The sequence below is a fragment of the Talpa occidentalis genome, unplaced genomic scaffold (genome assembly GCF_014898055.3).
Source record: "Talpa occidentalis isolate TD23 unplaced genomic scaffold, MPIMG_talOcc4v2.1 talOcc4.17, whole genome shotgun sequence".
In the NCBI taxonomy this organism is placed as follows: Eukaryota; Metazoa; Chordata; class Mammalia; order Eulipotyphla; family Talpidae; genus Talpa; species Talpa occidentalis.
Window position 1 is genome coordinate 38060887 of NW_023601754.1, and position 14159 is coordinate 38075045.

At 38.7% G+C, this 14159-nt stretch overlaps 1 protein-coding gene across 3 annotated transcripts in view; it reads left to right on the forward strand.

The window, feature by feature from the left end:
• LSM14A (LSM14A mRNA processing body assembly factor) overlaps positions 1-10591 on the forward strand; it is a 49758-nt gene extending 39167 nt beyond the window's left edge. Inside the window, exons 5-10 of one of the 3 annotated variants that reach the window (XM_037516497.1) lie at positions 1621-1797; positions 2083-2148; positions 4755-4937; positions 5045-5216; positions 6195-6426; positions 8668-10591. In XM_037516497.1, the coding sequence (XP_037372394.1) occupies positions 1621-1797; positions 2083-2148; positions 4755-4937; positions 5045-5216; positions 6195-6426; positions 8668-8691 (854 nt within the window). In that variant the 3' untranslated portion in view covers positions 8692-10591. The remainder of the gene's footprint in view (positions 1-1620; positions 1798-2082; positions 2149-4754; positions 4938-5044; positions 5217-6194; positions 6427-8667) is intronic. The other 2 variants (XM_037516498.2, XM_037516499.2) reach the window with 2 other exon arrangements.
• The last annotated feature ends 3568 nt before the right edge of the window (positions 10592-14159 follow it).

The window sequence follows — 14159 nt, forward strand, 5'->3', positions numbered from 1 at the left end:
TTTTAAAGGCCCAAAGAAATGCTTGCTGTGATTGCCCTATTAATTGTGGTTCTAGTAATACTTGCGAGTCACAGGGTTTTTTTCTCAAAGAAAAACCTTAATGAAGTAAATTTTAGGGGCCTCCCCAGTGGCGCAGCGGTTGAGCGCTGGGTTGCGAAGCTGCCTGCGGCCTCTGCAGCGCCAGTTCGATCCCCGGCTGCTCCCCGGCCACCGGAGGAGGGTCCCACATGGCACGCAGACCTCTCCTGCCGCCCGCTGCTCCCCTCAGCAGTGTACTTTGGTCCTTCTGCCTGTTCTGCCCCCAGCTATGGCTCTGGTGAATTCGCTCACCCTCCCGTGCTTCTGACTGTGCCCAGTGCTTGTATAAATAAATAAATAAATAAGTCTTTTTAAAAAAATGAAGTAAATTTTATAAACATAATTTCATGTAGTGTGAAACTAAGCAATAGACTTTTAAAAAAAATTAACTTTTATAAATAAATCACTTTATAAGGTGATACGTATTTACAAAGTATTTTCTCTTAAGCCTAGACTATATAAACCACCATGATTTCCCATTACAATCAATGGAAAAATTGCATTGTTTCTTAATGGCAGAGAAAATTTTGGCATAATGACTGGAATGGTGACACACATTGTAATTAGAAAACTGAATTTGGGGGATGTTGTCAATAGTCCCCAAAGCATCTAGTGCACCACCATCAGTGCATCATGGGCACGTGCTGGTTCACTATTTGGGGTCTGTGCAAATTTATTTGCACAAGTGGGTAGTAACTTTTGCAACACGTTAGGGAATATGATTTTTATATAAATAGATTTTTATATAAAATGAGCATAATTTTTTAAAACATTTTAGTGCTATATCATGGGCTAAGTAGAGATTTACAGAGAATGTTATATATAGGGACAAAGAGCATGATCGGAGCACTGAATATGACCAGGCTCTGATCTCTAAGAGGGAAAAATGGAATTTATAAGTAGTAAAAACATACTAAGTAAAAACTTGCCAAGAATCAAATAGCAAGGAATGAGTGTTATTACTGTGCAGTTATCTGAAGGGTTTATTTGTTGCCTACTTTGAGTATTGACGTTTAATTATCCAGACCACCAAAGCTAGTGAAAAACTTTACCTAACTTTCAGTAGACAGTTAATGGAGATAATACCTATAGGTTAGAGGTATCACTTGAGACATATCTTCAGAAAGTACTAAACAAGTTAGTCTCTGGAAATAATGGTTGAAGTGTCAATATAACCTTGTTGTGGTGGTTGGGGGAAAACCTGCTTCTCACCTGCAGCGGCAAAATCTTGATCATTTCGGAGAAATCTTATACCAGGATCCATTTTTGAAAAACTTTCTTAAGCCTTATTCTACCAGGTAGATTCCAGATAAAGCTGAGTATTCTTTGTTTGGATCTTCTTCTGTTTTGTTTTTAGACATTCCTTTACTAACAGTGACCAACCCACTCGAAATAATCAGTTTTACACTCTGTTCTAATAAGTAAAAGAATTCAAATTTGTGCTCAGGATGAAATTGGTAGAGATTCTAGACATTTTAGGGTCTAGATTATTTTGAAATCCCCAGGGATAGGGTAGTTTCTTATCTTTTGGTTACGTTTTAGGTCGTTCAAGCCCTCAGTTAGATCCTTTGAGAAAAAGTCCAACCATGGAACAAGCAGTACAGACCGCCTCGGCCCACTTACCTGCTCCGGCACCTGTTGGGAGAAGGAGCCCTGTATCATCCAGGCCTTTACCATCTACCAGCCAAAAAGCAATAGAGAATCAAGAGCACAGGCGAGGTAGAACTTTAGCTATTTACTATTACTTAATTGACTGATCAGCATTTTCCATTCACCTTATTTTCATTAAAAAGATTTACTTTACATGAATGGTACTAGAAAGTTTAAGCTGAACTTGATAGATTGTTCAATATGCTTTCAGATTTGACTCAAAGTAGTGATGGTGGTGGGGGTATAGATTTTTTTGGTTTTGTTTTGGGGTTTTTCCCTCCATTTTTTACTTTACCGAAGTTTTTGATTATGTGTCCTGACCTGATTTGTCATTTGGTATATCTTCTCTTATAGCTGAAGTACACAAAGTTTCAAGACCAGAAAATGAGCAACTCAGAAATGACAACAAGAGACAAATAGGTAAGTTACTTGAATCTGAAAGCCATGTCCTGTACATCTCAGCAGCCTATTTTAAATGTATGATGCACAATTACTATCCAAAAAAAAAAAAGGATGACAAAGGTTGGTTATTATAAGAGTAGCACAGGGACATTCCGTGTGGTAACAGCCTAGTTCTTTACTTTGCTAATGAAGGTGGTTGTATGGATGTATATATTGGTATTTCACGTATATATGTGACAGGACAACATGAAGATACACTGCAACTGCATACATAGTCTCCCCCCTCCCAAAAAAAAAAACCCTCTTAAAATCTTAATGAGATCTGTAGTGTAATAATGTACCAGTGTTGAATTCCTGGTTTTGATAATGTACACTAGTTAGATAAGCTGTTACTTTGGAAGGAAAGCTGGGTAATGAGCACATAGAACCTCTCTACTATTTTTTCAGTATTTTTGTGTGTCTGTTTTAAAGTAAGCGTTTTTTTATTTTTATTAAATCATTGCCACATTTCTGCACTAAACTATAACTCATAGTAGGCAGTTGGCTTTTAATATAACCCTGAATGTTATTCGTTAGTTAGGATTTTATACATTTATACTTTGTGTTTCCTCGATCTCTATATCCCTTTTTAATGTTTTTATTTGAGTTTCATGTTAGTATTATAAAATTGCTTTCATTGTTTTCTATGCTTTTAAAAATGAAATTGTCTATACCTTAACATGTGAAGTTTTCTTACTAAAATTATTTAATAAACCTTAAGCCTTTATTTGAATTATTCAAGAATTTTAACTTTTCATAGTTACTGATTTATAATACTGTGTACTTACTTTCTATTTCTGTCTTATAATTTCTAATATTTACTCCCCAAATTGTTTTTTGATCTTTTCAAATTTATGAGTAAGGTATATAGATTAAAACTTCCCAATTAAAAAGTAAAGGCAGGGGCCTCCCTGGTGGCACAGGGGTTAAAGACACAGTGCTGTCAAGCTATTGCCAGCCACTACATCGTGAGTTCAATCCCCGGCCAGGGAGATACCCACATGGTGCAGCAGACCTCTCCTCTCCTGTCTTGCCTTCTGCTCCCCTCAGCAGTGTATTTCAGTCAATCTGCCTGTTCTGCTCCCCACTTTCTCTCTGGTGAATCCTCTCACCACCACCGCCCCACACACACCTCTGGCCTGCACCCCAGTTCTTGTATGCGTAAATAAACTTTAAAAAACAAAAAAGTAATGGCAGTATACAATCACTTCACATTTGGAAAGTGATTTTTTGTTTAATTTTAGAAAGTTAGATGTATTTTTACAAGTATATTAATTCTCTTACCCATTTTTATGTGTTTATTTGTCCTTTGTGACATAGAATACAGAGTTTTGGGTCTGATTTTTCTATTTCACTTTTTTTAATTTGGAAAAAAGGAGAACTCCTCTCAAAATAATTGCCATAGTTCCCTCATTTTAAAATCACAGAAATAAATAAAAGTGGCTTTTACTGCACTTCAAAATTCATATCCCAGAGGTTCATTAACAGAACAGTGACCATTCTTTCAGATTTTCTTCATAAGATTTTGCAGACATAGACTATACTGTAACAGTTGTTGTTTTTTTTTTTTGTTTTTTAAAGATGAAAGGATCATGTTGTATTTCCTGGCTTGTGGCCAGACATCTTTAATAGAAAAATTGAGTGCTTTAAAGCTCTTGCTTATTTAGATTTAAGTGTCTGGTTATGCTGCTGTGGATTTTTTGAGTTGTTTTCTCATGTTTGCACAGTTTACCAGACTTCAGCCAATAGTGAACATAAATCTGTCTGTTAACTCTAATCATTTCTGACCTTGCTCGGTATATGTTAAATATTTCAAATAATTACTGAATTCATACTGCTTTGTGCTCTGTATTTTTTTAATTAGAGTCAAAAACTATTGCATTGTTCCTCTTGTTTTTTCCTTCAGTACTATTCCTCCTGTGTTGGATATTTCAGATCTTGTGTTTTAACTACAATTTATGCTACTTTGGACTGCTATTATTATACCTCATACATCCTCTTACCGTGTTCCACAGTTTTATGTAGTAGAGAATAGATACAGGAAGACTTGAATAAGGAGCCACTTCGAGGACAGTAAAGATGAAGTAGGAAGTGGTTGGGATGACTGAGAACTGGTACTTTTTGTCTTTTGTGTTATCTGTTGGGGAAATAAACCACCTCCTATTTTGCAACTTGTGCCAATTAGTGTTCCTTCATTTTACTTATTATAAAGCTTGATTCCTATGATCTTTTTCATAAGACTTCCTATATTTTGAGAATCTGCTATGTTTTCAGCACTTTGTATTAGTGATATCAAGCAGTAAGGAAAATGAAACCCCTAACCTCCAGGGGTATATGGTAATTTCTAGTGCAGAAGTCCCCCAGATTGTCTGTGTAGTCAGGAACATAAGAGTGTAGATCACATAAGTGTTGATTTCGTGTGTGCTATTGTCAGTTTGTATATTAAATGTTAGTAAAACTTCCTTTTTTTATATTAAAAGTATAGTATATATAAAGACTTATAAGCATTTCTTTTGTTGCCCATTTAATATAAAGACCACAGTAATAGCTTCTGTCCTAAACTAGCTTATTCCTTTTCAACATAGTTCCGGGTGCTCCTTCAGCTCCGAGGAGAGGGCGTGGAGGTCATCGAGGCGGCAGGGGAAGATTTGGTATTCGACGAGATGGTCCAATGAAATTTGAGAAAGACTTTGACTTTGAAAGTGCGAATGCACAATTTAACAAGGAGGAAATTGACAGGGAGTTTCATAATAAACTTAAATTGAAAGGTGAGTTTTCATTTTTTTCTACTCAGAAAATGATCTTACTTGATTTGTGAGTTGTAGATGTTCAATATAGGTCTTAAATTTTATGGTATATGCTTGTTTTTTACTAGAAGATAAACTTGAGAAACAGGAGAAGCCTGTAAATGGTGAAGATAAAGGAGACTCTGGAGTTGACACCCAAAACAGTGAAGGAAATGCTGATGAGGAAGATCCACTTGGACCTAATTGCTATTATGACAAAACTAAATCCTTCTTTGATAATATTTCTTGTGATGATAATAGGTATAGTCCTTTAAGTTGCTTTTGGGATGTCGAAGTGTGAAGTCATTCCTTATAAATTCACAAAGTTGAATGAATACTTTAAAAATATAACTGCAACTTTTAATGCTTTATTTTTCTAAAATAAGATAGTTTGTACTAAACTTTTAATGACATTAGTCCTTGAAAAGAAGAAGTAGATATACTTTTGTTTAAGGACACAGCCATATTTGAAAAGTTGTAATTAAAACAGAAGCATTCACCTGACCTCTAAATAAGACCTTTTTTCCTCTCAGCAGTGTAGTTCAAATGAAGCCTGTCCAGAACTTATTACTTTGAATTTGCCAATATAGTAAAACTCTCCCATATTGTAGGAAATGTGAGCCAAAAAAAATTGTCAGGATAGTTAAAGGACCCAGCATAACAAGCTAAGAGCTCCAGACATTGTGTGGCCCAGTCAGAATTGTCCTTTTCCTGATTGCAGTTTGGTGCCATCTGGTGGCAGTTGAATATTTCATTTTAAACACGCATAGGTATAGGAATTGGTCTAAGCCTAGTGATTGTCTGGGCTGTAGCGATTGAGACACTTGGCTACAGGCATCAGGTGCAGAGATTGTGTCAGGAGTGTATTGGGAATGCAGGGACCTACCTTCCATGTCCTAGCTTCCCGAAGTAGAGTTTCTTGACTTTGCCTTCTCTTCTGCCATGGCTGAGTAGAGGGTAGTCAGTCAGTTGTCAATCACATTATGTCTGAGTTTCCACTATGTGGGGGTTAATTATGTTACCTTCTTTTATCAACTATATTCGCAAGCAACTGATATCAGTCATATTTCCAAATAAATTCTCACTATTATAGGCACAGATTTTGATGACTTAGATAAAATGCTTATTTTTATTTGAGCTTTAGGAACTACATAGCCTTAATTTCAGAATTAGCGTTACATAATGTTGGTGAAAAATGTTCTTAAAAATGTGATAAGCTAAAGATTATTCTTATAATAGAGAACGAAGACCAACCTGGGCTGAAGAAAGAAGATTAAATGCTGAAACATTTGGAATCCCACTTCGTCCAAACCGTGGTCGTGGGGGTTACAGAGGCAGAGGAGGGCTTGGTTTCCGTGGTGGCCGAGGACGTGGCGGTGGCAGAGGTGGTGCCTTCACAGCCCCTCGAGGATTTCGTGGTGGATTCAGAGGAGGCCGTGGGGGCAGGGAGTTTGCAGATTTTGAGTATAGGGTAAGTGATTACATACTTCGGTGTTGGTGTAAAACTCACATATTTTTACTTTTATTTGAGAGGATTTTTTTAGGGTATCTGTATAACTTCAATTTTAATTTCTATGGAAAACGTGCCTATTTAGAATATTTAGTTTTGGACCTCCCTGGTGGTGCAAGGGGTTAAGTTTCAGCACTGTGAAGCTATCCGCAGGCACTGTAGCATGAGTTCGATCCCCAGGCATAGGTGTCTTTAGTAATCTTTACTGATGATCTTAATTGAATTGTTAAACCTTTCAGACCCTCCGTTTTGACTTTTATGGAAAGGGAATTGCACAGTTTTGCCTTTTAACGATCACCAGAGTCCCAGAATTGGAAATCATCTGAGATTTCTGACCTGGTCAAACTATAAACCTATTCTGTAGACTGGGAGCTTCATCTTCCTAAGAGCACCTCACCTCCAAGGGTACTCAAATTGTTAGGTTTTAATAGACACCCAATTTGAGTGAAAATCTTTTTTCCTGTGTCTTCAGTATATTAGTATAAACTCTACCTTGTAGACACAGCATATACATATATATACTTTGTGACAGTATTTCAGATATTTGAAAAATAAACAGCTGTCATATTGTCTGTAAAAAACTGTTACTTTCCTTCATCTAAACAGCCACCAGTAAGCCAAGTAACAAGTTATTCCATTGACATGAGTGTGGCTAGCCCTTGACGGTCCATTCCAAAGTTGAATAATCCTTCTGTTGCCACTAGAGCCCTCACCCTCTCTGCAGCCTGTACCTTCAAAATTATGTATGATACCTTTAAAGGTAGACATGGGGAGTGATCACTATTAGATAAGTAGATTCACCTTCAAGAGTTAAACTCATTTCTGAAACAGCATGTAACACTTTCAAGAGATGGACATCGATGGCATTTGCCGCAGTCTTCTTGTGATAGGCTTGGCTTTGTTCTGTATGCTGTATCAGCACATGAATCATTAGTTTGGGGTGAACATAAGCATATCTTGTTTAATGAAAACATGGATAAACATAGGCTCATGGCTTTGTAAATCTCCTTTTAAACACTCTGATGTTAGGCCCAATTTTGCTTAAGAATAATGTTAGAAACATAAACTTAAAAGTTTATTCCAAATGGTACCTTTTTTCTTTCTTTTTTGGGGGGTGAGTATCTAGCTGGGGATAAGCTCCTACTTTATATGCTGCTGCTAAGAAGGTGAAGCACCATAGAAGGGGAGACCGGTTGCTATCCATTTGAGTCTGTGTTGCTTCAGAGAGGTCAGAGACAAGGAGGCATCTGAAGTGACTTAGCACGTACTGCCTCCCTTTCCTCCTTGTGTCTTCTCCTCCCATCCCCTCTACCTCGCTCCTCTCTGTCTCACTTTTTTTTTTCTTTAAATCTTTCAGAAAACTGCTTTAGGATACCAAAAGATCTGAACTGATCTTACAGCTTTCTGAAAGGGTAAAAAGACAAACAGCGGGGCATACGAAGGTTGGCTTTGGTACAGGACAGTGGGATCATCTTTAGCTTATTTCTTTCTGTGCCAGCTCATGCCATTCGTCTGTATTTCCATTTAACAACATTGTACAAGTGGTTTGGCATTGTATACATAGGTAAAGTTAAGTTTTTAATGTAAGGAACAGTTGTTTCACCAGGGTGAGAATCAGCAATAAAAAGCAAGTATGCAGTAGCCACTAGTCCTGGGGAGAGCAAAAGCCCCACAGGCTAGTGCTGTGTTCAGGCCTTTAGTTTAGGATTTAGCTCACTGGGAAGCTAGAGAGGATTCTGGAGATTTTTATTGCTTTCTCCCTGGTTACTTTTTTAAATTTCCTGGTCAGCTTTCCAATTTTCAGAGCTTGCTTTAAATATAAAAGCTTATCCTTTAAAATTAATTTCTAAATCATTGTTTCTATATAAAATTTTGCAAAGAAATGTTACTTATTTTATTCTCTGAATATTTTATTGCTTAATAAAGACATCAAAGACTTAGGGATTTTATTTATCTTCTCCTGAGTATGATGTCAGTTGTTGTGTTTGATGAATTTGCCTACCAGGAGGTTTGATGAGTAAGCTCTATCACTGTTTTAAAAATTATTAGTATGGCAACCAAGATAGTGGGGTACACCTGTATTTCAGGGAGGCCGTCTTGTTGAGACCAGCCCATAACACTACTACTTTAACTTTGAAAATTATTAGAAATACTAACAAATCAAAAATTTGAAACATGAACTAATTTGTTTTTCCTTTTTAGAAAGACAACAAAGTTGCTGCATAGTCTACAAACAAGCCTTTGAAAAATAGGAGAATTTCTAGCTACTTCGGTCCTGAGAATTGGTTTTGGTCTTTGCGAAGAATGAAGAAGTGAATTTGCTGTATATTTGTCACCAGCACTGGGTTTTTTTGTTTGTTTGTTTTTCTGCTTAATTTCAAAGATACAATGCAGTTACTTTTGGGGGAAAAGCTCATCTTTAAAATTGAGCATTAAATATATTTGGAATAGCAGAAGGTTAAGTAATTTCTTATGTATAGTTAAGCTAAAGCAGTACTTCAATGGAACTTCTAAGTATTTTTTCATCACTGAAAGGATTTTTCTTATCACTAAATTGTATTTGGCAATTACTGCAAGTTGCCTGCAGATTGGGCCGTGATACTGTGTTTTGAGCCACAGGAGGTTGTGTGTGTGTGTGTGTATGTGTGTGTGTGTCTATATCTTTCTCTTTCTTTTTGGAAATCCTGTAATATCCCCTTTGAGATAGCTTATTTCATCAATTAATTAGGGTGCTGGATGGTAGAGAATTTTGTCAGTCAACTATGTACACACAGTAAATACTGTTTCTTAGGCAAAGGTAACTTTTTTATATAGTTGTAAAATTCCATTATATTCCATTGCCAAAGAAACATTAAGGACTTTGTATAGCTGTATAAAAAGCAACTAATTTTTTAAAGAATAAACATTTTAAAGTCAGCAAACATACTGTGTCCTTGCAGAAGTTGGTGTGCTGAGGAGCAAAATATGGGTGGGCCTTTTTTCATAGCTTTCCAAGTGCAAGATTTTTAATTTTAATTTTTTTTTTTTTGATGTTTAAAACATAAAGATTTGGTACATTCTTCCATTATCTAAAAAGATAAATTACTCATATTCAATTATAAGAACGTCATTTTTTAGCAAATGGCATATCACAGGATTTGTCCAAATAATAGATATTTTCAGTATATGAATGTAAATAATCATAGATAAGAATGTACTTAGCTGTATTTTCAAATAAGTAACTTCCCCTTTTTTAAGACATCAAAACTAGGTAACAACTAACCTGTTCTCCCTGATATGCCTGGAATTTTGTCGTGATACCTTGACTCATTCCATTATATTTCAAGAGAATTCAGAGCGTTCAAAATTATTTTGGCAACTCTTACGATATTGTAACACTGGTCCTTGGGGCCTGTGACCCCCCACCCCCCAGATGACTCAGTATAGAGTTCATTGCTAATTATAAATTACTAGTAAATCTTTTTGATATTTTAAGCTATAGTGGAAAAAAAAAATCTGGCCACTTTTGTGTTTTTATGAAGGCCATGGAATAAAGGGATCCAAAGATTTAAATATTTTTATCTATTTTGATTTTTGTTAACTTTCTCCTTAAAATATTCAGTAGTGATGCAGATATGGAAGACTGCACTGTAGGGGAATTGGAATATTTAAAGATGGTTGATATTTTTAATTTTATATCTTTTGTATAGCTCTACAAGGAAATGTTTTGTAATTTGGTTTCATTATTAAGGTCCAGTACTTGGCAGCCATAGTTTAGATAATATTGTTTAATACTGTTTGCTTGCATGTTAACAACAAAACCTTTTGGAGGACCCACAAATCATGATACTGAACACATTTCTGAGGCATTCTGAGCATTAAAACAAGTGCTATGGCAATACCTGTGTAGACTGAGATGTCCCGGGCCAATTTCAAGAAGAAAAGCTGTAAATAGCAGTTCTCTATGCTCTGAAAGTATGAATTCATGCATTTTCCCAGGCCCCTGGGTCACTGGGGCATTTGGTGCCCCAGTAGTAACTGGCAGCATGGCATACCTGCAGTGCACCTTACAATACTAAAGCAAGGTTTTTATTCTAAGGCAGAATAAAACTGTTCAATAAAACTGTTCGTCAAAGTTCTTTCTCTTGAAACAGTAGTGTTCTCTCACAACAGAAAGAGACATGATGAAAGGCATCTCTACAATGTAAGAGTGGGACTGTAGTCATAGGTCTATATTCCCTGAAGCAACTTTACACTTTTTTCCTCAGATTTATTGTAGGTGCTCGTGTAAAACTGAGAGCCCCTTTCTTCCTCTCTAGAGTGCAGACTCCCCCAGAGTTGTGATCTGAGATGTAAGAAGATGCGTCAGCCAGGCCCAGGCCAGGCTGGAAACCTCAGGCCAGTTTACGCCCTCTATGGGCAGGCGCAAGAAAACAGAGAGGGAAGGGCTGGATCTTCCTCAAGTCCTAATTAGGCAGACCATCTCTCCCTCCAGAAGCAGGGTGTTTAGTCTGGCTCAGTGGCTCTCAATCAGGGGTTTTGAACTGACATTGGGGAGCATTTAGGAGTGTGAGGAAGTGTGTTGTGGTTGTCACAGTGACTGTGCCCATGCTGCCATTGAAGGGTAAGGGCCTGGAATGGTGAGTGCCCTGCCTTCTGCCGCTTGGAGACATACGGGCTGAAGTCCCTCCGCATGGAAAGACCATGAATGAGGATACATTTTTCTCACCATATATTTAAAAACATTCACTCCAGAGATGATCTTTACATAGGATGTGAAAGGACCTGGTATAAAGGGACCCTACTTCCAGTGGCACTGTCAGCATTTTGGAAGATCATCCTCACATAGAGATGACACTCCATCTTGTTCTCACACATCTCCGAATCTGCTGCAGAACATTATTAAAGTACAAATTCCCTTGCCCCACACCCAGTCTGATTAGGAAGTTCCACTGTGGTCCCACCGGTAGTTCAATCAGCCTGAGAAAAAGAGTTAAACATCACAGCTGTGTCATCCGATCTAGCCCCCCTTTGCAAGGTTTCCACAGCAGGTTATTTTCTCATTTCTGCATCCTTCCAAATCCAGTGTACTGGGCTGCGATGAGGGTATGAAGAGAGTGAAGGCTTCAGATGGCGCAGGGCGGGGCATGGGGAACGCATTTCTGCAGGGTAGGTTCTGGAGGGACATGGAAGTTGAGATTCGTGTTGATTCATGTTTACTTCTGGTTTGGCTGAGATTTTGTTTCTTAGTGCTAACATACAGGAAATGAGTTTGTGTTGTTTTCTGTGTCTCGGTTTTACACAGCTGTTGTCCTTGTTTCTGTGGGTTATCTTCCTGAAAGAGAAGCTGCGCCTTCTGCAAGTTAATGTCTCATTTACAATCACATCTGGACCCATTGTTCGAAGATCCCCTGCCCCGTTGGGTCAGACATGAAACTGGTTTAACTGACAGTGCAGAGTGCGTCGCAGTATAGAATTAGGGAGGTACTGGAGCACCATTAATCTCGGAATCTGAGGATGCGAAATGGGGTTTTGTGAGCAGACTTCTGTAGCTTCTGTTAAGGTGAGCACACAGGGATGACTTTGAAAGAGACTTCCCCCCGCTAAGAGTTGGTCAGATGAGGGGAGTAAGGGAGCGCACAGCCTTTGAGCACCAGAGGCCTGCAGGCCCACAGCTGCCAGCCAGCCAGTGCGAGTGCTGGGAAGCAGGGATGCCGGCCCAAGGCACTGCTCTTGTGGGAAAATCCCAGCTTTCTGAGGAGCGATGCGAAGGTTCTTACCCTGTTTTTCAGAACTGGTGTTGATAAAAGCAAGCTTGTGGTTTTGAGACATTTATAAATCTGGCTCCAGGAACACATGGTGAGACTATGAAGCCAGTGTGGTTTCTGTTCTCAGTGATGGTGCAGAGCCTTGCGCCAGTGGTATGATGTCCTTTTAAATTCCACCTCCGTTCCAGTTTAACCAACTTGGCTGACTGATAAAAATGTTTCCAGGTTTAGCTCATAAATGTATGAAAATAGACCTGAATATGATTCCAATTCATACTGAATGTTGATTTTTAAGGAAACATTTTAAAATGCACTATGTCCATATTGTGGTTTATAGAGAAACAAAGCAGCTCTGTGAGACCAAAGCATATTTTAGTTCAATAATAAGGCCTTAGAGTGACTCACAGTTTAGGTGCCACAGAAACAACTGAGAGCGGCCAACAAGGAACTCAGAGCTCAGAAAGTCTCGCCTTTGCCTCCAGACTTGTAGAGCAGTCTGCCAGTGAAAGGGGAGAAAGCAAAGAAGGCCAATGTTTAGGGGATATGAGGAGCCTGGCCCAGATGAGGTGGTAATGAATTCCAGAAGTGGACATCCCAGTACAGAGCATGGGAATGTGTTTACTGAATGTCCTGGGGCTCCCCCAATCTGATGATCTTTGGGGCCAGTTTCTCAACAGCATTGTTTTTTTTTTTGTTTGTTTTAAAGATTTATTTATTTATGCACACAAGAGCTGGGGTACAGGCCAGGGGTGTGGGGGGGTGAGTGGATCCACCAGAGAGAGAGTGGAGAACAGAACAGGCAGACTGACTGAAATACAATGTTGAGGGGAGAAGCGGGCGAGACAGGAGAGGTCTACCTCGCCATGTGGGTTTCTCCCTGGCTGGCCGGGGATCGAAGTGGTGCTGCAGAGGCTGTGGATTGCTTCATAGTGCGGTGCTTAACCCCTTGCACCACCAGGGAGACCCTCACAGCATTGTTGATGAGGACACAAATCCCAGCATTGCAATTCAGGATTTTGCTTGTGCTGAAATTGCTTTGTAACTTTTCTTTATGGTTTACTTGGTGATGATCATCCCATGTTCCATTCGCCCGGGTTTAATAGCATTTCTTTGTCCCAAACTGGGTATGTGTGGAGCCTTGCAGCTTTGCAGTTTATAAAATGGAATTAGGTATAGTTTTATTATGTTGTTTGTGAAAGTAATATGCTATGAAAAGAATACGGTCAGTATGGGAGGTGATTTTTTAAAAAATAAAAGGAAAAAAATCATCTACAATCCCACCACCCAGAGCAAACAATTGTTAACGCTGTTTGGTTATATATTCTGCCTGGCATTGTTCTGTACCAGCAAGTACTCTTCAGGAAAAAATGGGTTATAGTGTATATACTACCGGGAAACTTGCTTTTTTCACTTAATATATTGAGAGCAGTTCTGTTTGGTTTGTATTTTTTTGTTTGTTCTTTTTTAAAGATGTGTTTATGAATCCAAGAGCTAGGATGTAGGCCAGAGGTGTGGGGGGTGGTGAGAGTATCCACCAGAGACAGAGTGGGGAGCAGAATAGGCTGAGCCACTGAAATACACTGCTGAGGGGAGCAGCGGGCGAGACAGGAGAGGTCTGCTGTGCCATGTGGGTCAGCTCCCTGGCCAGGGATTGAACTTGTGCTGCAGTGCCTGCGGAGAGCTTGATAGTGCTGAGACTTAATCCCTTGCACCACCAAGGAGGCCCATGTTTGATTTGGTTTGACATTTAATCCTGTGCAGAAAAGTACACACATTATAATTACTTACATAACCAGCACCCAGGTCAGAAGTCAGATGCCCCAGAAGCACCTCCATACCTCTCCCATTTGCCTGCTGTCCCTTAACAATGACTAATACCTGACATCCCACAGCGTAGGTTGCTTTTGCTTGTTTTGCTTGTTACCTAAATGAAGTTAATACAGTATA